The sequence below is a fragment of the Danio rerio genome, chromosome 14 (assembly GCF_052040795.2).
Source record: "Danio rerio strain M-AB ecotype USA chromosome 14, GRCz13ab, whole genome shotgun sequence".
Taxonomy (NCBI): Eukaryota; Metazoa; Chordata; class Actinopteri; order Cypriniformes; family Danionidae; genus Danio; species Danio rerio.
The window spans coordinates 57465237-57492500 of NC_141034.1; the positions used below are offsets into that span (position 1 = coordinate 57465237).

Genomic DNA, 27264 nt, shown 5'->3' on the forward strand with positions numbered 1-27264 from the left:
TATCAGTTTTTTTTACAAATAAAAATGAATGATATTTATATACACACAAAGCATTTTCAAAGTTTATTTCCCTAAAATAATATGCAATATTTATTTATTTATTTAAATAATTTTGTACTTTTATTATTATTATTAATTAACAGCAACAATAATAATAATAATAATGAAGATGATGATGATGATGATAATAATAATTATTTATTTATTTAAATAATAAAAATTATTATTAATTATTGTTTATTCATTTATTAATTTTGTTATTTTTAATTACTTTTTCGGTAAAATAAAAATCAATTAGATTTTTTTAGGGTTTTAAAACATTTGCAAAAGCAAGTTTCCTTACTACAATGATAATTAAAAAAATATATATATTTCTGTCTTCTCTTTACTGGTACAAATACAATTTAATTTAATTTTTTTTTTATAAAATTTTCAATTTAATTTAATTTAAATTGAATTTAATTTTTATTTATTTAATTTTTTATGCATCACTTCTGGATACAAATGAACCCAGATCATAAAAATCAAAAAAGTATGAGCCTTAAATTCTCGACAGTGCTTGAACTGCTAAATAATAACATTCTCTGATTATCTGAGTTATTCTGCATGTGTTTTTGCCTCTGCACATGAAGCTCATCCATCAGACTTTGCACCGCCCTGACCAGTCAGACTGCTAAAGATCTTCACTGCGAATCAATTACTCCCGATGAAGAAGATCATATTTCCCATTTATGTTGAAGTCATCATCCGCTTAAAGTGCTCCTCCTCCCGTAGACACGCTCTGAAAGCAGGGAATAACCTCAGCGCTTCAGAGTTAAAGCCTGCTGATGGGGAAGAGCTGGGCGGGTCAGGGTTTATTAATGTCCTAAACCCTGATAATAATAATATGGATTTATTTATTTATTTATTTATTTATTTATTTATTTATTTATTTATTTATTTATTTATTTATTTATTTATTTATGTATGTATGTATTAAATTTTGTTTTATCCTTCAGTCTCATTTGGGTACAAATCAAATTAATTCATTTTCATTTTGGCTTAGTCCCTTTATTCTTCAGGTGTTGCTACAGTGGAATGAACTGCCAACTGTTCCAGCATATGTTTTACACAGCGGATGCCCTTCCAGCTGCAACCCATCACTTGAAAAAATCCATACAAACTCATTCACACACATACGCTACGGACAATTTAGTCTACCCAATTCACCTATAACACGTGTTTGGACTGTGGGGAAAACCCACGCCAACACGGGAGAACATGCAAACTCCACACAGAAATGACAACTGACCCAGCCGAGGCTCGAACCAGGGACCTTCTTGTTGTTAGGCGATCCTGCTACTCACTTAAATGAAAATGAATGATATTTATATTTAGGGTCTAAATAGGGTCTTTAATTTAATTTATTTTGTTTTATAATATTTTATATATTATTTTATTTTATTTTATTTTATTTTAGTTCAGTTTAGTTTAGTTTATTATATTGTATTTTATTTTATTTTATTTTATTTTATTTTATTTTTATTTTATTTCATTATACTAATTTAATTCAATTAAAAAAAATAATTAAATAAAATTTTATTTTGAATCCTTTAGCCTCTTGAGGGTATAAATGAAAATTAACAATATTAATAATTAGGGTCTTAATATAATATAAAGTATTTAGTATAAACATTAGTGTCCTTACAAAAATAACATGCATTCATTTAATTTTAATTTTGTTTAATTTAATTTAGTTTTATTTTTTTAAAATTATTTTTAATTTGAATTATATATTTTTAAATGTATTTTGAAATAATATGCATATTTAGGGTCTTAAAACATTTGCAAAAGATTACTTATGAAAATTACATGCATTTATTTAATTAAAAGTTTAAATAAATATATATTTTTAAATTAGTTTGGCAACAAATAAAGCAATGCTTTTTCTAATAAATTGTCTTTCCTCCTCTTAACACAAATAAAAATGAGCACTCTTTATGTTTAGTGTCTTTATTAATCAGAGGAGATCAAATATTTATACACTGGTGTATTTCTGTAATTCAGATGCACTGCAGCTCGTCAGGCTAACGAGAATATAATCATCGGCAGACTTCACTCTTTCTGTCTGTCAGGGCTGGAATACACAGATTTTAATTCATTTATTTTAGTTTATATGGAGTGCACTGTAAACATGCTGGGTTGTCGTATAACTCAGTGTTGGGTTAATTGGGTTGAAAAGTGTAATTTAAATTCAATTGACTTAAACAAAAATATTATTTTACACAATCTGCAAAATGCTGTCCATTTAAGACTCAACATTGGGTTAAACTATTTAAATGACACTATTTTTGACGTAACATTTTAGTTTTATGATATATTTATTTTAATATTCCTCAAATTCATTCCTTCATTTTCTTTTCAGCTTAGTTTTCAGCTTTATTAATCAGGGGTCGCCACAGCGGAATGAACCGCCAACCTATCCAGCATATGTTTTACGCAGCCTTTTACTGTACTGGGAAACATTCCTCAAACACATGGTTCACCAATCTAAATGCATTCAGTGTCAGTGCTAGAAGGTTACTAGTTTGAGTCCCAGCTGGGTCAGTTGGTGTTTCTGTGTGGAGTTGGCATGTTCTCCCTGTCTTGGCGTGGGTTTCCTCTGGGTGCTCCGGTTTCAGTCCAAACACATGCGCTATAGGGGAATTGATTGACTAAATTGGCCGTAGTGTATGAGTGTGTGTGTATGTAAATAAGTGTGTATGGGTGTTTCCCAGTACTGGGTTGCAGCAGGAAGGGCATCCCCTTTGTTAAACATATGCTGGAATAGTTGGCGGTTCCTTCCACTGTGGCGACCCCTGATAAATAGGGACTAAACCGAAGGGAAATGGATGAATGAAGTTTGTATTTACATAATAGACATGGAGTGTATTTTAAACCTGGCATGAGGTTTGTTTTGACTTAAAGGAGATGTCATTGTGTTATTTAATTGCAAAAATACTTGTACCGCCTCTCTCTGATGCTGAAATATACTGTTCAGAAGTTTCTGCTCTTCACAAAGGCTTACAAAAATATCTTTAATGCACTGTTAGATGATGCAAAAACCTTTAAGAGAAATACCTGTGTGTTTTATTAATCAGATATTCATATTTTGTATTCATATTAATGTAAATGCGTGCTTTTTCATGAGTGTGAGATACATAAATGTCATGATTAGTAAAAGTGTGTGTGGTAAAGTGTGGTGAGCGCTGGAGGGTAGGGATTTCTGCATTACCGCCTCATTAAAAACACTCTGCATTATAACGCTGGTCCCTTGTCAGTGTTCTGATGGACAGCTGGAGGCGCGGGTTTGCACGGAGGTTCAGGTTTCTCCTCTATTCGCCACGCGCTCTAATCGATGCTTGAGCCGTAATGGCGGTGTGTTTCTCTGAGCCGCGGGGGCCGCACGGGTTTGACTGGCAGCTCAGGGAGCGGTGGGTGCAGGCGGTGCCAAGGCCAGACGACCCAGCAGTGGTTGGCAGACCCAGAGGCAGACGGTGCCTTCTGGGTCACCCGCGCCACAGTCCAATTGTAGAGGCGGCAGAGCAGACAATAGAGTTCAACGCGGCACACAGCGGGCACAGAAGAGGAGGAGAAGAGCCAGATATATCACACACACACACACACACACACACACACACACACTCATGATGCATCAACAAGCAGATAATATTCGCCGTTTTCCTTCTCTGTTTGGGAATGCTGCAGCAGTTTGCAGGAGACTTTTATTATACTCTATATTACTGCACTGGGTGGTTGTAACTCAGTTCTGGGTCAAATATGGACTAAGCCAACTGTTGAGTTAAAAGATTTATTTGCATTCAACTGGAAAAAGGAGCCCAATATTGCATCAACAAAAGTGATCAAAATCAACTGAATAAACAACATTGGGTTAAAAATATTAACTTAAAATGAATTGAAAAAATAACTCAACGCTGGGTTAAGAAGAGCAGTAACAATCAACTGAAAAAAAAACCAATATTGGGCTAAAAGGCTTCATTTAAAGATAAAAAATAACCCAACTTGCATTAAAAAGTGTGATTATAAAATCAATAAAAATGTATTATTGGGTGAAAAATAGTGATTTAATATCAATTGGAAAACATAACCCAATGTTGGGTTAAAAATGTTAAATTAGAAGCAATTGAAAAAAAAAACATTAAAAAGAGTAGTTAAACATCAATTGGGAAAAAATAACCCAACTCTTGGGTTAAAAATTTATTTATTTATTTTTTAAATTAATTTGAGAAAAAAAGTAGCCCAATATTAGATTAAACGAGAGTATTTAAAATCAACTGAAAAAACCTATTGAGCCAGAAAGATTCATTTAAAATCAATAGAAAAGGTGACAGTGTTGGGTTAAAACAGTGACTAAAGCAACTGAAAAAAATAATCCAGTATTGGGTTTAAACAATTAACTTTAATCAATTGAAAAAATAACCCAACTTGCATTAAAAAGTGTGATTTTAAAACTTAAAACCCCTCAATATTGGGTTAAGAATCAATTGAAAAAAATAACATAACGTTGGCTTAAACGTAAAAGTTTAAAAGCAATTAAAAAAAAACCAACCCAACATTTTAAGAGAGTAATTAAAAATCTATTGAAAGAAATGAACCAACTGTTGGGTTAAAAACTTTTATTTAAGTTAATTTGAAAAAAGGAACCCAATAATAGATTAAACGAGAGTAATCCAAACTGAAAAATAAAAACAACTTTGGATTAAAAAGATTAATTTAAAATCAATTGGATTTTACAATAATAATTTAAAGGCAATTAAAAATAACCCAACATTTTAAGAGTAGTTAAAAAAATCTATTGGAGAAATGTAACCCAACATTGGGTTAAAATAATTATTTAAAAGCAATAAAAAAAAAAACAACCCAACATTTTAAAAGAGTAAATTAAAAATCAATTGGAAAAAATAACCCAACCTTTGGGTTAAAACTTTAAATTAATTTGGAAAAAGGAACCCGATGTTAGATTAAAAGAGAGTAATCAAAACTGAAAAATAAAAACAATATTGGGCTAAAAAGATTCATTTTAAATCAATTAGAAAAAATAACCCAACATTTTAAGAGTAATTAAAAATCAATTGGAAAAAGAACTTCATTTTGGATAATAATAATAATAATAATAATAAAAAGTCTTTGTAGATACTTTGAAAAATGTTCATGCAGGATGTTTTCCACTCTTTTAATGATTTTTCAATAAATGATAAGTTAGTTATGAATTTGCCATTATGTATTGCATGTTAATATTTACGTATGTTATTGTGGCTATGTTTGATTAACCTTTCTCTCTCTCTCCCTCTCCTCTCTCAGCGGTGTGGGTTTGGCACGAGCCCATTATGAGAAGCAGCCTCCCTCCAACCTGCGCAAGTCCAACTTCTTCCACTTTGTCCTGGCTCTGTACGACCGGCAGGGCCAGCCCGTGGAGATCGAGAGAACCTCCTACGTGGACTTTGTGGAAAAAGACAAAGTAAGCACTTTGACTCTAGTGCACTCAACAGGGTGCGAGATGTGCTGCGGTGCGCCGTACTCAACACAGAACAGCGCACACACAAACACAAAACACTCCACATTATTCTTATTATGGGACAGCAGTGATTACAGGCTTCTGCTAGTGAATAAGATCATGCAGACACTTTATTTGTTTATTTATTTATTTGTTTATTTATTATAGAGTTGAAGAAAATTTGACCAATAATTTATATTGGTTGGTTATGAGCATCCGCTTGTGGGTTTATTGTATTGAGTTAACAAGTGAGTGTAGCTATGTTGACGTAATTACTTGCTGTTGTCTGTTTGAGTAAATCATTATGTTGGTGATGCTCACAATCATTTTTGCATGCATTTATTTATTTAGATTTTAGTTTTATTTATTTCCTATTTTTATTTATTTATTACACTCTATGGCATGGTGGCTTAGTGCTTGGCACAGCAAGAAGGTTGTTGGTTCTGTGTGGAGTTTGCATGTTCTCCCCGTGTTGGTGTGGGTTTCCTCCGGGTGCTCTGGTTTCCCTCACAGTCCAAACACATGCGCTATAGGGGAATTGTTGAACTAAATTGGCCGTAGTGTACGAGTGTGTGTGTGAATAAGTGTGTATGGGTGTTTCCCAGTACTAGGTTGTGGCTGGATTTTTTTAATTTTATTTAATTCATTTATAAATTTTTTTATTTATTTAATTTTGTTATCTTTTATTTATTTTTAAATTATTTTTCATACTTTTTAATTTTTTAATTTTTTTCTTTTATTTTTTCTTTAATTTTATTTTTCAATTTATTTATTTTTATTTTATTTTAAATTTTATTTTTTATTTCATTTAGTTATTTATTTTTTAATTTTTAAATTTATTTTATTGTTATTATTTTATTTTTATTTATATTTTTTATTTAGTTTTATTTTTTAATTAATACAAATTCATTTATGTATGTTAATTCTTTAATATACTTTATTTTTATTAAATCATATTATCATCATTATTATTATTATTATTATTATTATTATTATTATTAAAATTGCATTCTAATAATTGTAGTCTGTTTATTTATTTATTGGTTTAATCTGTCTAATGTAAACATCAATAATATATATTATAATGTAATTGTGTGTGTGTGTGTGTGTGAGTGTGTGTGTGTGTGTGTAATTGAGTGTGTGATTAAGACTGTGAGTATGTACCGTATGTGTGTGTTTCTGTGTGTGAGAGAGTATAAATGTGGGTGTGAGTGATCGTGTTTGTGAGTGACTACATGTATGTGTGTGTTTATGTGTGTGATGAGTGTGTGTGAGGGACTACATGTAATGTGATTTTCTCTTTGTGATTGAGTGTGTGAGTATATGTGAGTGAGTGTATAAATGTGAATGTGTGAGCGTGTGAGTGAGTATATGTGTGTGTGTGGGTTTGAGTGTGTGTATGTGATCATAAGTTCAGATCTAACAGCAGTGTGTGGTCAGCAGTTGCTGTAATGAGTGACTCCTGTAGGGGGCAGCAGTGAGAGCAGATCTCTGAACTCCTGCATTGTAACAGTGATGTGATGTTCCTGGTGTAAACTACAGCAGTGATGTTACAGCGTCCACACTCGCTATATTTAGATCATAGTGAATGCACAAGTGATATTCTCAGGGTGAGCATCAGTGTGTGTGTGTGTGTCCAGAAGCACTGCTCCTCTCGCTGTGTGTGTACCTGCGGTGTGTGTCAGAGGCTCGTCCTGCTCTGCCTGCCGTGTGTGTGTCGGGGGTTGTTCGCAGTAAAAGGTTACAGGGAACAGCTTCGCCCACGGTCATACGGGACACGCTCCAGCTGGCAGCACCATCCTCACACACACTCACACACCTCAACTCACTCACTCACACACACACACTCCACATGCTTGTGCACGCACACACATACTCAAACACACACATATATATGTATACATACGCTCACACATACTCGAAGACATACAACACATGCATGTGCACACACGTTTAAGGATGCACACACACTCTTAAACATGCACACACAAACTTGCATGCACTCGCTCTTACACACACTCCACAACACAGTCGCATGTTCATGCACACACACACATTCCCCACACAAACACACACACACACACACTTTCACACTTGTACGTGTATTCACTTTCACACACATACATTCCAACACATACACACAATCTCTTGATCTCTCTTACATGCATGCACACACACACACACACACACACATGAACACCCACACACTCTCAAACATGCACACACATAGGAACACACACACACGAACATGCATGTACTCGTTCTTATACACACACACACACACACCACAACACACACAGTCACACACGTTCATGCACACAAACACACGTTCATGCAGTCACTCATTCTCTCACATGTACAGTTGCTTACACACACACACACACACACACACACACACACACACACACACACACACACACACACACACACACATGCGCCCTCTCACACAAAAACATACACACACAATCTCTCTCTCTTACGTGCACGTACACACACACACACACACAGACACAGACTTTCATACATGTGTACACACACACACACACACACACACACACACACACACACACACACACACACAGACTTTCATACATGTGTATTGTGTACACACACACACACACACACACACACACACACACACACACACACACACACACACAATCACTCATCCCTGTATAAACTTTCACACACATACAAACACACACTTTCTCTTTCTCTCTCTTACACACACACACACACACACACACACACACACTAGGCCTCTGCCAACACTCCACCTCTAAACCTGATCTGAGATCCTGAAGTGTGTGTGTGTGTGTGTTGATATGTGTGTGTGTGTGTTGTTGTGCACACCTGATGCTTTAGAGTAAACAGTGTAAACAGAATCTTCAAGAACGTTTCACTCATGTGTTTATTGTTTTGGTGGCTGAGACGATGCATTCTTGATTGGAAAGCCAGTTTTTGGTTCCTCCTGACTCCATGGTCTTGCAGAATGACTCTCTTTATTGTGGTCACTGTTAATTACAGTGATCAGATTATATTCAGAATTACGAGTCACTGATGTGTGTGTGTGTCATTTATGCATCTCTATATTTGTTTTCATCCCAGGAATATAATGGTGAGAAGACCAACAACGGCATCCACTACAGGCTCCAGCTCCTCTACAGCAACGGTGAGAGTTTCTCCACATCATCTGCATCTGTAAAGCACATAGAAACACAATCAGCGTTATTCTATTCTCTCTCAAAACAAAGAGTCGACTCTGAGTCATTTTAATGAATCTTTTGCCTGCTGCTGATCTACATTAGCTCATTTACATAATACACACCCACCTACAATTCTAAAATAGGCGTTTCCTGTCAGAACAGTCATAAGAGACTAACCAATCAGAGCAGAGCTGTGGGAGGAGAAAATAGACCTTAAGACCTGAATTGATTCAAATGAGTCATACTGAATCATTTCAAAGTGATTCTAATATTGACTGCATATACTAAAAAAAATGACAGTGTTTTTAGGGTTTTGATGGATTTAAAGCTGTTCTAGCAGACTCCAATCACAATACCAAGACACTTTAAAATGTCATGTCACCTATTCTGTCATTAATAACTGCATTAAACATGCAAAGCTGAACGGATCTTACAAGTTTCCACCTTTGCACTTTGGTCCAAACCATACAGGAACTAAGAAAATAAAGAGATTTTGCATAGTTTAATTGATGATTGAACAAGTGGTTTACAATTTAATCAAGTCTTTAAGTCTCAAATGTTGCTAACGTTTGGTTCATGAACAACTCATTTTATTAAATGAATCAGTTTATCTTTTTCACTGAATCATATTGATTCATTCGTCACTCTGACTGATGTTTGACTCCTTTAAGATGAATTAATGAATCATATTATTCGTATCAGACTCTAATGTTAATCTGGGAAGCTACATTAGATGATGAGCATTCAGATAAAGCACATCTCACACTTTAAACAGTAGCAGAAGATCATAAACAGTGGTTAGATTCATTCATAAAGTGATTGAACAACTGCTGCACACTTTTCACAATTAATAGAATTATATAAGATGCTTTGGGAAATAAAATAAAATGATAATAAAATTATAAAATTAAATTATTAAATTAAATTTAAATATTATTCTTATTGTTATTAAAATAAATTTTATGAAAATTAATTCAGTTAATTCAGAAAGAACTAAATAAAATAAATAAAACAAAATAAAAAAATGATATAAAATAAAATAAAAATTTTATTCAATTAAATATAAAAATATTAAATTAAATTAAATTAAATTAAATTAAAGTAAAGTAAATTAAAGTAAATTTAATTAAACTAAAATAAATTTAATTAAATTTAATTTTAAATTAATTTAATTAAGTTAATAGCAGTATATAAGATGCTTCGGAAAAAATAAAACAAAATAAAAAAGTTATATGAAATAGAATAAAAAATGTTATTAAGTTAAATATAAAAATATTAAATTAAATTAAATTAAAATTCTATTTAATTCAGTTAATAGCAGTATATAAGATGCTTTGGAAAAAACTAATTAAAATGAAAAAAATAAAATAACAATGATGTAAAATAAAATAAATTTTTAAAATTAACTATAAAAATATTAAATTAAGTTAAATTAAACTAAATAAATTACAATTATGAAGCTTGAATGAAAAAATATTAAATGTAATTAAATTTAATTACATAAAACTAAATTTAAACTAATTTCATTAAATGAATCAGTTTATCCTTTTCACTGAATCATATTGATTCATTCATGACCCGGACTGATGTTTGACTCCTTAAAGATGAATAAGTGAATCATATTGTTCGTATCAGACTCGGTTCATCGGGGAAGCTTCATTAGATGATCTGTATTCATAAAATAGCACAAATCACACTTTTAAACAGCAGAAGAAGATCATAAATGATGGTTAGAATCATTCATAAAGTGATTAAACAATTGCTTCACATTTTTACCAACATTTGATTCATGAACAACTCGTTTTCTAAAATGAATCTTTTCAGGGAATCAATTGGTTCTGAATCACTGATTCACACTTATTCTCTCATTATTTGACTCCTTTAAGATGAATAAATGAAAATGATGCGCATAAACACTCTAGAGAGAACAATGAAGAATAAAATGAATGAATTTTACAGCCTTTCAATGAGAAACACACTCTGTATGGGGAGTCGCTTTAGTTGTGTTTCTTCATTTGAACACACTTGATTCTGTGTGTGTTTGTGGTGAAATGTGCCATATAAGATTATTTTCATACACAAATTAGCCGGATTTGGTCACAAACACGGCTTGTTTTAAGCTAAAATGCTTGTTTTCAGGACTAATTTGTGTTTCTTTGATTGTAATCTGCAGGAATCAGGACCGAGCAGGATCTGTATGTGCGATTAATAGACTCCATGACTAAACAGGTCAGTTTATTATTATTATTCACGCCTGTTGAGTTGCATTGTGGTTGTAGATTGTAGTTGGTTTTTTTGTATATAATTTTAAGTTTAACTTTATTTCCTTTATTTAAGTTTTTTTAAGCATCTTAAACATTATCCCATTATCTATATATAGTATCCTGTGTTTGTGCACACACACACACACACACATATATATATATATCTCATTGCATGCCAAAATTATCAATAATATCATGATCTAATACCTGTTCAGTGCGTCTGTAATATCTGGACGATGATTATCTCTGTGTGTATGTGTGTTTGGTCTTTATATCTGAGGCGGTGGTGAATCTCTGTCTGTCTCTCTCTGTGGTTCCTGTCAGCTTCTCTCTGATCAATAATCCAGCAGTTCCTCCAGAGACTAATCAATAGGTTTTAATGTAGCAGCAGAGCGACACGCAGGAGACAATAATCCTCCATCGGCAGAGCACAAATCTCCCGCCGTTACACGCATGTGGAAATCAACACGCTTCTCTGCTGGAGAATCAGCTTTTGCACATTACAGTTTCTTGGGCTAAAGATAAATAAATGAATGAATAATGGAATCAATAATGGAAATTATCATATATAAATTCTTATGAAATCAGAGGAGAAATCTTCTTTTAAAGGGATTTTTTGTGTAACTTTATTTTGATCGGTTTTATTGAGCAAGACAGAATGTTTAAATCACTCTGCTTTTTGGGTAAATTCACAAAAAAAACATAAAAAAACATTTTTAAAGTGTTCAAATTAAATGCGTTCAAAATTTAATTTAATTTAATTTAATATTTAATTTAATTTGATTTATTATTTTTTATTTTCTTTTATTTCAATTTTATTTTATTTTTTTAATTTTATTTGGATTTAATTTCTTTATATTTAATTTAGTTTTATTTTATATTTTATTTTTATTTTATTCTAATATAATTTAATACATTTTTATTTTTTTTCCCCAAAGCATCTTATATAATGCTATTAATTTTTAAAAAATATCTTTAGTATTTTAATTTAATTTTATATTATTTTATTGTTATTTTATTGTTTCATTTTAATTTTACTTTCATTAGAATTTTTAATTTAATTTTGTTTATTTTGCTTTTTTCAAAGCATCTTATATAATGCTATTATTTTAATTTTATTAAATTTATTTTAATTGATTTTATTGGTTTTATTTTACTATTTTAAATATTTAAATGTATTTTAAATTATTAGATTCATTTTAATTGGTAATTGTTTATTTATTATTATTTTATTTATTTAATTTTATTTTATTTTTCACAGTGTCTTATACAACACGATTAACCTCAAGCATAAAAAACATCCTCATATCTGTGTTTGCAATTGTTATTTAATGTAATAAATACAACAAAATTAATTTAATAAAAATAAAAAATTAAAGCAACGTATACAACACAATTAACCTAAAACATAATAAAACCCACACTAAAACTATTAGTGTTGTAATTAATAGTATAGTAAGTTTTTTTTAAACTCCAGCAGTTTTCATAGTGGCCGTCGGCTCATAATCAGGTGTGAGCAGTTTTCCGGCAAGCGCAGTAATGAGTGTATCAGGAAGACGTGTGTGTGTGTGTGTTTGTGTGTGTGTGTGTGTGTGTCTGGAGTCAGAGCTGCTGGACGTCCGGCGCCAGCATGAACGTCCACAAGAATCATATATAAATATATATATAAATATGGAGTGAGCGAATCGTCCTTCACAACAGTCTTTACAGATCAATAATGCAGAAGTGCTCGTTATCCTAAAAGTATTGTTCCCCGGGGCGCTGCGTCTGGCCCACTGACCAGTGTGTGTGTGTGTTTATGAGGGAGACACTGGAGAGTCCTTTACCTTCATCCCTTATTCAGGCCATCTGAAAATGTCCGAAAATCAGCCTAAGGAGAGTAAAATTAACGTTTTAGTGATTGTGAGGATTGTATTGGATTATTTTATTGTTTTATATTTTTTGCTTTGTTGTTTTATAATTTCTTTAATATTATTTTTATTTATTATTTCATTTGAGTTGTTTTATTTGTTTTGTACTATTTCATTAAATAGTAGTTTTAAATTCATTTTAAATGATTATACTGATTCACAAACTTTTCGATTATTTTATTTTTTATATAATTTATATTTATTTAGTTTTATTTTATTTTACTTTTTAAAATTATTTTATATTTTGTACTATTTTACAAACGAGTACTCTAAAATACTAATTCACAATATTTTACATTATTTTGTAATTTTTTAATCATATTTTTGTTAATATTTTATTAGACTTTTTCATTGTATTTTGTAAATATAAAATATTTTATATTTTGTACTATTTTATTACATTATAATTTTAAATTAGTTTTATTATATTATAGTATTTTACAAACTTTTACATTATTTATTTTATAATTTTTTTATGATTTTTGTTTATTTTATTTTACTATTTTACGAACAATTACTTGTAAATTGTATACTGTTTCACAATATTTTTAATTATTTTGTCATTTTAAAATAAAATTCTTATTTATAATTTTTTTTTATCTTTTCATTGTGCATTATATTTTGTACCATTTTAATACATAGTAATTTTAAAGTTGTTTCAAATTGTTATACAATAATTGTTTTCACAATATTTACATTTAATTTATAAATTTTAATTTAATTTTATTTTGTTTTTTTTCTTATAGTCTGTTTTTAAATTTTTATACTATTTCATAATTTTACAATTTTTATAATTGTATTTTATTTATTTATTTGTTATTTAATTGAATTTGGCATCATTACTGCGGGTTACATTTCATAAAAAAGAAGAAGTAAAATGTTTAGAATTAAAAATTCAGTTCCCAAAAAAAAAAAAAAAAAGTTGATTTGAGAGAAAAAATGCAACATTTAAAAAACAACATAAAAATATTTCCTCATTAAATTCTGATAAATTATATTTTAAGAAACAAAAATAGTTTCATAAAGTACATTTTTTAAACTTAATAAAGTTTTCTCTTAATTTTCTGTTTTGGTTGTTTTATTTTTCCAAGAATAAAGTTGCTTTAAGAAAAATATATATAAAAATTATAGGACGATAAAGTTGAAAATTCATCAATTAAATCAACAGTTTTACAAACCGTTTGCTGCAAAAATAAATGTCTTGATTTGAGAATGCAGAGGAAATTAATCAGATGCATTCAGAAAATATATTTATTATCTTTTTATGCAAGCAAAACATGCTGAAAATGAAATATTGATCAATAATGTGTGTGTGTGTGTGTGTGTTTTCAGCCGATCCTCTATGAAGGCCAAGATAAAAACCCAGAGATGTGCCGCGTTCTGCTCACACATGAGATCATGTGCAGGTCAGTTCATCTCCAACTTTGAATGTGTAGAAATATCTGTTCATCTCCAACTCTATTGAGATTGTAGAATTTTCATATGTTCATCTCCAACTCTACTGAGTGTCAGTTCATCTCCAACTCTATTGTGTAGAAATGTAGATAATCTCCAACTCTATTGGCTGTCAGGTCATCTCCAACTCTATTGGCTGTCTGGTCATCTCCAACTCTATTGAGTGTCAGGTCATCTCCAACTCTACTGAGTGTCAGTTCATCTCCAACTCTATTGATTGTCAGGTCATCTCCAACTCTATTGTGTAGAAATGTCAGTTCATCTCCAACTCTATTGTGTATAAATGTAGTTAATCTCCAACTCTATTGAGTGTCAGTTCATCTCCAACTCTATTGAGTGTCAGGTCATCTCCAACTCTATTGAGTGTCAGTTCATCTCCAACTCTATTGAGTGTCAGGTCATCTCCAACTCTATTGAGTGTCAGGTCATCTCCAACTCTATTGAGTGTCAGTTCATCTCCAACTCTATTGAGTGTCAGGTCATCTCCAACTCTATTGAGTGTCAGTTCATCTCCAACTCTATTGAGTGTCAGGTCATCTCCAACTCTATTGAGTGTCAGGTCATCTCCAACTCTATTGAGTGTCAGGTCATCTCCAACTCTATTGAGTGTCAGGTCATCTCCAACTCTATTGAGTGTCAGGTCATCTCCAACTCTATTGATTGTCAGGTCATCTCCAACTCTATTGAGTGTCAGTTCATCTCCAACTCTATTGAGTGTCAGGTCATCTCCAACTCTATTGAGTGTCAGGTCATCTCCAACTCTATTGAGTGTCAGGTCATCTCCAACTCTATTGAGTGTCAGGTCATCTCCAAGTCTACTGAGTGTCAGGTCATCTCCAAATCTATTGGCTGTCAGGTCATCTCCAACTCTATTGAGTGTCAGGTCATCTCCAACTCTATTGAGTGTCAGGTCATCTCCAACTCTATTGAGTGTCAGTTCATCTCCAAATCTATTGGCTGTCAGGTCATCTCCAACTCTATTGGCTGTCAGGTCATCTCCAACTCTATTGAGTGTCAGGTCATCTCCAACTCTATTGAGTGTCAGGTCATCTCCAACTCTATTGAGTGTCAGGTCATCTCCAACTCTATTGAGTGTCAGTTCATCTCCAACTCTATTGAGTGTCAGGTCATCTCCAACTCTATTGGCTGTCAGGTCATCTCCAACTCTATTGAGTGTCAGTTCATATCCAACTCTATTGAGTGTCAGGTCATCTCCAACTCTATTGAGTGTCAGTTCATCTCCAACTCTATTGAGTGTCTGGTCATCTCCAACTCTATTGAGTGTCAGGTCATCTCCAACTCTATTGAGTGTCAGGTCATCTCCAACTCTATTGAGTGTCAGTTCATCTCCAACTCTATTGAGTGTCTGGTCATCTCCAACTCTATTGAGTGTCAGGTCATCTCCAACTCTATTGAGTGTCAGGTCATCTCCAACTCTATTGAGTGTCAGGTCATCTCCAACTCTATTGAGTGTCAGGTCATCTCCAACTCTATTGGCTGTCGGGTCATCTCCAACTCTATTGAGTGTCAGTTCATCTCCAACTCTATTGAGTGTCAGGTCATCTCCAACTCTATTGAGTGTCAGTTCATCTCCAAATCTATTGAGTGTCTGGTCATCTCCAACTCTATTGAGTGTCAGTTCATCTCCAACTCTATTGAGTGTCAGTTCATCTCCAAATCTATTGAGTGTCTGGTCATCTCCAACTCTATTGAGTGTCAGTTCATATCCAACTCTATTGAGTGTCAGGTCATCTCCAACTCTATTGGCTGTCGGGTCATCTCCAACTCTATTGAGTGTCAGGTCATCTCCAACTCTATTGAGTGTCAGGTCATCTCCAACTCTATTGAGTGTCAGGTCATCTCCAACTCTATTGAGTGTCAGGTCATCTCCAACTCTATTGAGTGTCAGTTCATCTCCAACTCTATTGAGTGTCTGGTCATCTCCAACTCTATTGAGTGTCAGGTCATCTCCAACTCTATTGAGTGTCAGGTCATCTCCAACTCTATTGAGTGTCTGGTCATCTCCAACTCTATTGAGTGTCAGGTCATCTCCAACTCTATTGAGTGTCAGTTCATCTCCAACTCTATTGAGTGTCGGGTCATCTCCAACTCTATTGGCTGTCAGGTCATCTCCAACTCTATTGAGTGTCAGTTCATCTCCAACTCTATTGAGTGTCAGGTCATCTCCAACTCTATTGAGTGTCAGTTCATCTCCAACTCTATTGAGTGTCAGGTCATCTCCAACTCTATTGAGTGTCTGGTCATCTCCAACTCTATTGAGTGTCAGGTCATCTCCAACTCTATTGAGTGTCTGGTCATCTCCAACTCTATTGAGTGTCAGTTCATCTCCAACTCTATTGAGTGTCAGTTCATCTCCAACTCTATTGAGTGTCAGGTCATCTCCAACTCTATTGAGTGTCAGGTCATCTCCAACTCTATTGAGTGTCAGGTCATCTCCAACTCTATTGAGTGTCAGGTCATCTCCAACTCTATTGACTGTCAGGTCATCTCCAACTCTATTGAGTGTCAGGTCATCTCCAACTCTATTGAGTGTCAGGTCATCTCCAACTCTATTGAGTGTCTGGTCATCTCCAACTCTATTGAGTGTCAGTTCATCTCCAACTCTATTGAGTGTCGGGTCATCTCCAACTCTATTGGCTGTCAGGTCATCTCCAACTCTATTGAGTGTCAGTTCATCTCCAACTCTATTGAGTGTCAGGTCATCTCCAACTCTATTGAGTGTCAGGTCATCTCCAACTCTATTGAGTGTCAGGTCATCTCCAACTCTATTGAGTGTCAGTTCATCTCCAACTCTATTGAGTGTCAGGTCATCTCCAACTCTATTGAGTGTCAGGTCATCTCCAACTCTATTGAGTGTCAGTTCATCTCCAACTCTATTGAGTGTCAGGTCATCTCCAACTCTATTGAGTGTCAGGTCATCTCCAACTCTATTGAGTGTCAGTTCATCTCCAACTCTATTGAGTGTCAGTTCATCTCCAACTCTATTGAGTGTCAGTTCATCTCCAACTTTATTGTGTAGAAATGTAATTAATCTCCGACTCTATTGAGTACAAATGCGTCAGTTCATTTACACTCTGAGTGTGTAGAAATGATGAATTCCCTTCAGAATTGAGCTGTTCAGATTTCCTCATGACGTGAGACTCTTTTAGTAATGTAGAAGTCTCAGAACAGAAGCTACTGCGCTGTCAGAGTGTTTATTGTGCTGTGAGCTCTGCATTATGAGCTGATATTCTGAGACGGTGAGCCATCATTGAGTTATGAGAGTGTTGATTTGAGCATCATTAATATAGACTCTGCTAATTATGTTGATGAGTGAAGTCTGTTCACCTGTAAAGCTCCTCATGCTGGATTCTGTGGGATGATTGTGATGCTGCTGTTTCTCCAGAATGCGTTCTGCTTTGAGTCGATCATTATGGGATGGAGTGTGTGTGATTATTAACGGACTCCCTGATGAACGCTGTGTTTCCATTCGCTAATGAGAGACCGATGAGAGACGTTTCTACACCTGCACACACACCTGCTGAAAAAAACATCAAGGGTTCAAATACAGAAAGTGCCGCTGGGTCAAATATATGGAAACAATGTTGGGTTAAAATGTGGCGTTTAAATTGAATTGAGGTGAAGTCAGTGGTTGGATTTCTCAATTTTTGACCCAATGTTGGGTTATGACAAGAAAGTTTAAATAAAATGTTGAGAATAAGCAAACATACTGGGCTGTTTTAAACCAGTGTTGTGTCAAATACCATAAAAATGGACAAACATTTGGTTAAAAGGTGGCAAAATCATGCTGGGTTGTTTTAACCAATGTTGGGCCAAATATGTGGATAATCTATTTTGTTAAAATGTGTTGTTTATATTGAATTGAAGAACTTCACCCAGTGGTTGGGTTTGTCCATAATTGACCAAACGTTGGGAAACTTTCCTGTTAGATTTCAGAAAAAAATAAGTTTGAGGAGAAAATGGTGATGCCTGCAAAAACATGCTGGGTTATTTTAAGCAAATGTTGGGTCAAATATTTGGACCATGTGCACCCTAATCCTAACTGTTTCATTAGAAAGTGGCATTTAAATTGAATTGAAGAAGTCAATAATTGGGTTTGGTCATATTTGACCCAACAATGGGTTACGACAACCCAGCATTTTCTGAGGAAAATATTGGTTAAATTTCAGGATAAAAGTGAAGAAATTAAATTCTTCCACCTGCAAAAACATGCTGGGTTGTTTTAACCAATGTTGGGTCAGATATATAAAGACACTGGAGGCGAATATAGTGGCTTGTAAATTGAATTGAAAAACTTTAGTCTGTCTGTATTTGACCCAATGTTGCATAAAGACAACCCAGCATTTTCTGGAAAAAAAATGTGTTAAATTTCAAGAAAAATAAAGTTAAAATAAGAGTTAAAATTGTTACACCTGCAAAATCATGCTGGGTTGTTTTAACCAATTTTGGGTCAAATATGTGGATAATCTATTGGGTTAAAATGTGTTGTTTATATTGAATTGAAGAACTTCACCCAGTGGTTGGGTTTGTCCATAATTGACCAAACGTTGGGAAACTTTCCTGTTAGATTGCTGGAAAAAAAAGTTTGAGGAAAAAATGGTGATGCCTGCAAAATCATGCTGGGTTATTTTAAACAAATGTTGGGTCAAATATATGGACCCTGTGCACCCTAATCCTAACTCTTTCATTAGAAAGTGGCGTTTAAATTGAATTGAAGAGGTTAAGTCAGTGGTTGCTTTTGGCTTTATTTGACCCAATGTTGGGTTACGACAACCCAGCATTTTGTGAGGATTTTTTTTTTATTTCAAGAAAATAAAAGTTAAAAAAATTAAAGTTGTTACCCCTTCAAAAATATATTCATATACTGGGTCAAATATACAGTATGAATAATTGTGTTGTTTACATTGAATTGAAGAACTTCACTCAGTGATCGGGTTTGTCTATAGTAACCCAATTTAGGGTTATGATTAACCTAGTGTTTTCTGAGAAAAATTTAGATCTCAAGAAAAAAAAAAAGTTACCTGCCAAAACATGCTGGGTTGTTTTAAACCAGTGTTGGGTCAAATGTGTGCACCCTGTGCACCCTAACCCTAACTGCTGGATTAGAAAGTGGCGTTTAAATTGAATTGAAGAAGTCAATGATTGGGTTTGGTCATATTTGACCCAATGTTGGGTTACGATAACCCAGCATTTTCTGAGGAAAAATTTTGGTTAAATTTCAGGATAAAAGTGGAGAAATTAAATTCTTCCACCTGCGAAAACATGCTGGGTAGTTTTAAACCAGTGTTGGGTCAAATATATGGATAATTGTGGTTGTTTACACTGAATTGAAGAACTTCACTCTGTGGTTAGGTTTTTCCATAGTTGACCTAACCTAGCATTAGTTAACCCAGCGTTTTCTGAGAAAAACTTAGGGTTGAAATAGATTTCAAGAAGAAAAGTTTAAGAAAAAAAAAAAAAGTCAAACCTGCAAAATCATGCTGGGTTGTTTTGACCAATGTTGGTCAAATATATGGATAATCCATTGGGCTAAAATGTGTCATTACATTGAATTGAAGAACTTCACCCAGTGGTTGGGATTGTCCATAGTTGACCAAACGATGGGTTCAAACAACCCAGCAATTACTGAGAAAGAATTGTTAGATTTCAAGAAAAAAAAGTTACACCTGCAAAAACATGCGGGGTTGTTTTAAACCAGTGTTGGGTCAAATCTGTGCACCCTAATCCTGTTAATTGTTGGGTTAGAAAGTGGCGTTCAAATTGAATTGAAGAAATTAAGTCAGTGGTTGCGTTTGGCCGAATTTAACCCAATCTTGGGTAATGACAACCCAGCATTTTGTGAAGATTTATTATTATTATTTTTTTTAATTTCAAGAAAAAAAAAGTAAAGAAAAAATTAAAAGTTGTAACCCCTGCAAAAACACACAGGGTTGTTTTAATCAATGTTGGGTCAAATATATTAATTATTGTGTTGTTTACATTAAATTGAAGAACTTCACTCAGTGATTGGGTTTGTCTATAGTGACCCAATGTAGGGTTATGACAGCCTAGTGTTTTAAACCAATGTTAGGTCAAATACATGGACAAACTGGCTGGATTTGGCCATATTTGACCCAACGTCCCGCAACTGTCCAAACACATGCACTGTAGGGGAATTGCTGAACTAAATTGGCCATATAGTGTGTCAGTTAGTTTGTATGGGAGTTTCCCAGTACTGGGTTGCAGCCGGAAGGGCATACGCTATGTAAAACATGCTGGAATAGTTGTTGGTTCATTCTGCTGTGGTGACCTCTGAAAAGGAGACCTAACGGAAGGGAAATGAGTGAATAACAGGAGGGATTCGGTCACGAGTCCACGATTGATCTGCTTTAATGACTGAAGGTCTTTCCTGCTCCTCCAGAGCCTGCAGACGGGCACTGCTGGCATCAGTGTGTTTCAGACGGCCACTGCTGGCATCAGTGTGTTGGCACAGATCTGCAGAGCTTTTCCTGCATCTGATTATCTCTGTGCACAGATACACACTGACCCTCTCAAAAACAAGACTGTGTGTGGAGTGTTATCGTGTGTTTCCCACTAGATATCTGTCTGTCTGGGTCTCTGCTTCTGGAGAGCTTCAAGAGGACAGAGCTCCGGCTGTTAGACAAGAGAAAACTCTGGAATTCACTTCTATCTGCTGTTCCTGGACCTGCGGGTTCGGCAGTGCTCTGGATCTGGAACTCATTGTGGTCTGGATCTGTTGGTTTTGCTGGTTCTGGTAGTGCTCAGGCTCTCCAGCAGGGCATTAGGGCCAGGTTAGGGCCGCTTCTCCCCTGCTCAGGTGTGTTTTTGTGCGCGGGGCCGGCTGGGTCTCCCTGCGGGGCCGGCGGACTCCTGGGGTCCAGTTTGTTTATAACACTCCTCTGTCAGTTTGAGGAGGTTTGTCACCACAGCCTCACCACTGGGTTTCAATGCTAATTGGTCTCCTGGAAGTTTGCTAATGGTTCCGAGTAGCTGGGGAATAAATTACAGCGGCTCGCTCTATGGAAACGCACACACACACACACACACACACACACACACACACACACACACACAAAGAACAGGAAAACAACCGGCGCTTGTGTGTTTTTTCAGCTTCTTAAAGATCAAACGGTGTGATAAATGATTCATAAAGCCGAGCGCTTGGCATCGGAGGATTATTTGTCAAATGGCAATCTAATGCATGACAGCGTGAAGCTAAAGTAGATGAATATATCAGCTCTCACTGTGGTCGGAAAATAATATCCAATATAGCATATGATGGGAAGTTATTGCTCAGCTAATCTGAATCCAGTGAAATGATTGCTTTGTTTTAAAATCCGCTCTATCATTTTATCAGCAGAGTTTCTGCAACAGGAGGCCTGCTTTTGATTATGCTCTGGCATTATATTATATTATATTATATTATATTATATTATATTATATTATATTATATTATATTATATTATATTATATTATATTATATTATATTATATTATATTAAAGTATATTATATTATGTAATATTATATAACATTATATTATATTATATTATATTATATTAAAGTATATTATATTAAAGTATATTATATTATATAATATTATATAACATTATATTATATTATATTATATTATATTATATTATGTTATATTACATTATATATTATATTATATTATATATTATATTTTATATTATGTTTAAATAAATTATATATATATATATATATATATATATATATATATATATAATATTATTTTTTATATATTATATTAAATTACATCCAATTGAATTATATATTTATTTCTATATTATTTTATTTTATATTATATTATATTATAGTATATTTTATTATATTTTATATTATGTTAAAATTTGTATATATATCTGTGTGTGAATATATATATATATATATATATATATATATATATATATATATATATATATTATATTATATTTTATATTATGTATATATATATATATATATATATATATATATATATATATATATATATATATATATATTATATTATATTATATTGTTATATCATATAATTTAAAAAAATGCATTTAACCTTTTTTTTATTTATTTATTTTTTTTAAAGAGTATTAAGCTCATATTAAGCATTATTTAAATATATAAACATATACTTGATACAATTAAATGCTCTCCAAACTGATTTTAGAAAATACGTCCTGGTTCCTCATAATAGTTAAAATATAATGTTATATAATATAATTAGAATAAATGTTTAAGTATCAACAAGTGATAAATCTCCCGTTACAGTGAAATTATTTTAAAGTGCAGAATATTGTTGGTTAGTTTTCTATTTGATTTTGATAAACACATAATTACAGTATACATATATGTAATATAAACTTTATTAAATTACTGTTCTGGTAGTGCTTATATTGGTATATGCTTATCTAGTGTATTAAAGGTTTTATATAATTATATATATTATTATTTTATATTATATTTTAATAATTCATTGTTTTTAAAGAATAACAAGCAATATCAAGATATTAAAAATATCAAGCATTGTTCAAAAAAATCTTGTCTGGAATCTAGTCAGTGCAGTTTTATGTTGTCCAAACTCATTTTATTGATGAACAAATATATGTTAGCATTACATATGTTGAATATTTGATGTGTAATATGTACATATATTTAACTTATAATAAAAAAATAAACATTTTAAAGATTTAGTAAGACTAGAAAGGGGAATGAACCCTCTTAAAATAACTTTCAAGTACAGATTTTTTTGTTTGTTAGTTTTCTAGAAATGTTTTTTTGAATGCTTTATTATTTATAATATAAACTAAGTGTTTTCATAATGCAAAATGAGTCCTTTGAAAAATGGTTGTTTAAACATTATATAACCCCCCGCCCCTGAGTATCCTCAGCCTACATTTACTTTTAATAAAATGCCCTGTTTTTTTATTGTTTATTTTTTTCAACATATTTAAAAATGTAATTTAATAAAATAAATACAAAAACTTGGACTTTTATTATTTTTTATAATTCAACTTTTTTTATTGTCCAACAAACAAATACAAAGAACACACTTCACACTACATATGTTACATGTTACATATTCACCACCTGTCAACACCAAGAAAATTCAGCTAAGAAAAACAACATAAACACACATGGAAATTAAGGTTGTGGTTCGCTTGTAAAACATATTCATTTTTTATTACAGAATTTTTAAAAAATTTTTTTATTTCTTAACCATTAAAAATATAATGCAATCAAATAAATAAAAAATTACACTTTTAAACAGTGCATTATTATATTTTTTATTTCTTTATATTTTAAGCAGTCAAATATGATGCAATCAAAAAAACAATTATGCATCTTTAAATGGCGCATTATTTAATTACTTGTATATCTTTCTTTACATAAAAATTATTGCAATCAAATCTTACACTTTTAAACACTGCATTATTTATTAGTTTATTTAATTTTTTTTAAATATTTGTCCATATTGTTGAGTGTATTGGAATCACTCGCTGTGCAAAAGACTTTTAAACGGTGCATTATTTTTTTTATAATTTTTTTCATATTAAAAATATAATGCAATCAAATAAATCAAACAACATACAATTTTAAATGATGCATTGACATTTTTTATTTCTTTATTTTTAACTATTAAAAAATATAAATAATGCAATCACATACTAAACTTTTAAATGGTGCTTTATTTTATTTATTCATTTATTTTTAATGTTTGTCCAAGTATTTGAGTCTCTCGCTGTGCAAATGAAGGACTTTTAAACAGTGCATTATTTATTTATTTTTCTTTCTTTGTTTTACATTAAAAATGTAATGCCGTAAACTAAATAAAAAAATCTTAAACGTTGCATTTTATTTTGATTATTTTGAAATATTTGCCCAAATTGTTTAGGGTAATTGAGTGTCTAGCGGAGCAATTAGAAAGCCAGCAGGAAGACTTTTAAATAGTTTTAAATTGGTGCATTATTTAATTTTTTTATTTCTTTATTTTTCTAACATTAAAACTATAATGGAATCTGATAAATAAAACAGACACTTTTAAAAGTTGCATCATTTGCATTTTTTATTTCTTTATTCTTTAAGCATTATCTTTATAATGCAGTCAAATAAATGAAAATATTATACTCTTAAACAGTGCATTATTCTATTTGTGTTGTTTCAGTATTTTTTTTACTTAAAAATATAATGCAATCAAATCTTACACTTTTAATCGATGCTTTGCTTTATTATTATTATTATTTTTTTTTACCTTTGTCTAAATTCTTGAGGGTATTCGAGTCTCTCGCTGCGCAAACGAAAGCCAGCAGGAAGCTCCTCTGCAACAATGATTTTCCAGTGCCGGTCTCAAGCTGCCGAGATTAGAGTTAATTGCAGGCGTTTTGACAGCGGTGGCCTCAGCAGTGTGTTGGCGCGGGCACAGCGGGCGCGGTGGGGGGCGTTTAGGGAACCACATGCCACCAGATGAGGTGCCAGCCTGGGGCGAGGGCAGGGGCAAGGGCAGGGGGCAGCGGGGCTTTACTGGGCGACGTCCAAACTGTCAGAGGCTGGAGGAGGCCCAGGACCAGCTGGAGAGCAGGGTCAGAGGAGAACCAGGGCGAGCGGGCAGCAGATTGAGGAAAACTCAACCGCTCACCGCACATTTATTACTATACACCACCATACACTCGTCATTTCAGGCACACATTCTGCTGCAGACATATGCTGATGCTCAAAACTTTACAGGTCATTTAGATTATCGCCTGTGTGTAGTACAGTCTATTGGAATCAATTTACACACATGCACTTATTTATACACACACACACACACACACACACACGCCACCATACACTCAATTTACACTATACAAACACACGTTTATGCACACACACTTATACCTGCTTACAGTCATGCACAAACACACACACTCATGCACAAACACCTACACACACACAATCACATACATGCATACATACGCTACCATACACCCAATTTACACTATACAGACACACTTTTATACGCACACACTTATGCACACACACTCATACCTCTAAACAGTCATGCACAAACCCACACACACTCATGCATACACACTTATGCCTGCATAAAGTCAAACATGCACATACACACACACTTATACCTGCATACAGTCATGTGCACACACACACACTCATACACACACTCTTATACACAACGGTAATCTGCTAGTGTTTGGTTTGGCATTTTCAGGGTTAATTATTGTGATCTCCCGATTTCAGCAGAGAAATATTGGGAAATCTCTGTAGACTGATGGCATTTCATGCTGTTCAGCCTTATAATCGTAAAGCCTGAGCAAAATCAGCTGTTTTGTTACCACTTTAGACCAGGGGTGGCCAATCCTGTTCCCGGATATCTACCTTCCTGCAGTTTTCAGTTGCAACCCATATTAAACACACCTGCCTGTAGTTATCACATGGTGTTCAGGTCCTATTTAATTGGTTCAGGTGTGTTTTATATGGGTAGCAACTGAAATCTGCAGAAAGGTAGATCTCCAGGAACAGGATTGGCCACTCCTGCTTTAGACATTACGCTAGAGAATCATTCAAACACTAGCTCTAAAGCAGCGGTTGGAAATCTTTTTTTAGCAAAGAGCCATTTTAGATTTTTTTGGGTTTATACATTTTTAAAGAGCCTTTGGGGATTTATATAACACATCACATGTTGAGCAAGTTCATGTATTAAGAACGGATCATTTATAGAATTGCTTCTTTTCGCCATCAACACTCGTGAATGTTGTTTGAATTTACTTGAGCAATGTTACCATAGTTTTCCTGGAGAAGGGCATTTGCTGTGTAAAACATGTGCTGGATAAGTTGGCGGTTCATTCTGCTGTGGCGACCCCGGGTTTAATAAAGGGACTAAGCGGAAAAGAAAATGAATGAAATGTAAGTTGCATGCCCTTTATTTGGTGTCGCAATTTGAGTTGATCCACAGCACAGCCACACGTGCTTTTGTTGAAACGTCCCTTTATTCATTTTGCTGCAATTATACACAATAAAAAGGTAGTTTTAAAGTGTATTTTTAATAGAAAACTGATTTTTAGTGACCGTTTAAATTTTTTATTAAAGGGAGACAACTGGAGAGCCACATATTTTTAGTCAAAGAGCCACATGTTCCCTACCCCTGCTCTACAGTGACGTTGCTGATTGATCAATGGCTTCTGCTGATCTAACGTGAACTTGAATGGCGGAAGAAAGTAGTTCCTCATACAAAACGATTTTTGAGACTCTGTGTTTGATTTTCTGTTTTTATACACACAATTATGGCATTGATCTGTTGTATAAATGCCGTATCACACAAGTGTCAGTGCCATATGGCTGTATATCGTCACTGGTGGGACACTAAGGCACTACAGCCTTGAGCCAACGCACGCCTCCCACCAGTGCAGCTATATTGCACTGTTATGAGTGTGATATTGCTCATATCTATAACACTTGCAGTAACGCCGCTCATTATTTTTGGTGGGTGTAATTTTGGCTGCTGCTGCAGAATTTTTGAAATTTGGAGCAACCATGCAAAAAGGTTCATTTTAGGCCCTGCTGAATATTCATAAAAAAACAAACAATGAGTTTTGTATAATGCAAAATAAAATGTCATTAATTGCTGCACATTTTGCACATTTTTAAAACTGTTATTACAGTCCGAGTTCATTCATTCATTCATTCATTCATTCATTCATTCATTCATTCATTCGTTTTCCTTCAGCTTAGTCCTTTTATTAATTAAGGATTGCCACACCAGAGCGAACCGCCAACTATTTTAGCATAGGTTTTACACTGCGGATGCCCTTCCAGCTGCAACCCAACACAGGAAAGCACCCATGCACACTCATCCACTCTCATCCAT

The 27264-nt window shown here is 33.3% G+C and overlaps 1 protein-coding gene across 16 annotated transcripts in view; it reads left to right on the top strand.

Moving 5' to 3' along the window:
• Nucleotides 1–27264, top strand: part of LOC100537342 (transcription factor COE3) — a 269421-nt gene that overhangs the window by 45501 nt on the left and 196656 nt on the right. For all 16 annotated transcript variants that reach the window (XM_087282044.1, XM_087282048.1, XM_087282045.1 and 13 more), the window contains 4 exons: nt 5341–5497; nt 8642–8705; nt 10913–10968; nt 14246–14319. In XM_087282044.1, the coding sequence (XP_087138170.1) occupies nt 5341–5497; nt 8642–8705; nt 10913–10968; nt 14246–14319 (351 nt within the window). The remainder of the gene's footprint in view (nt 1–5340; nt 5498–8641; nt 8706–10912; nt 10969–14245; nt 14320–27264) is intronic.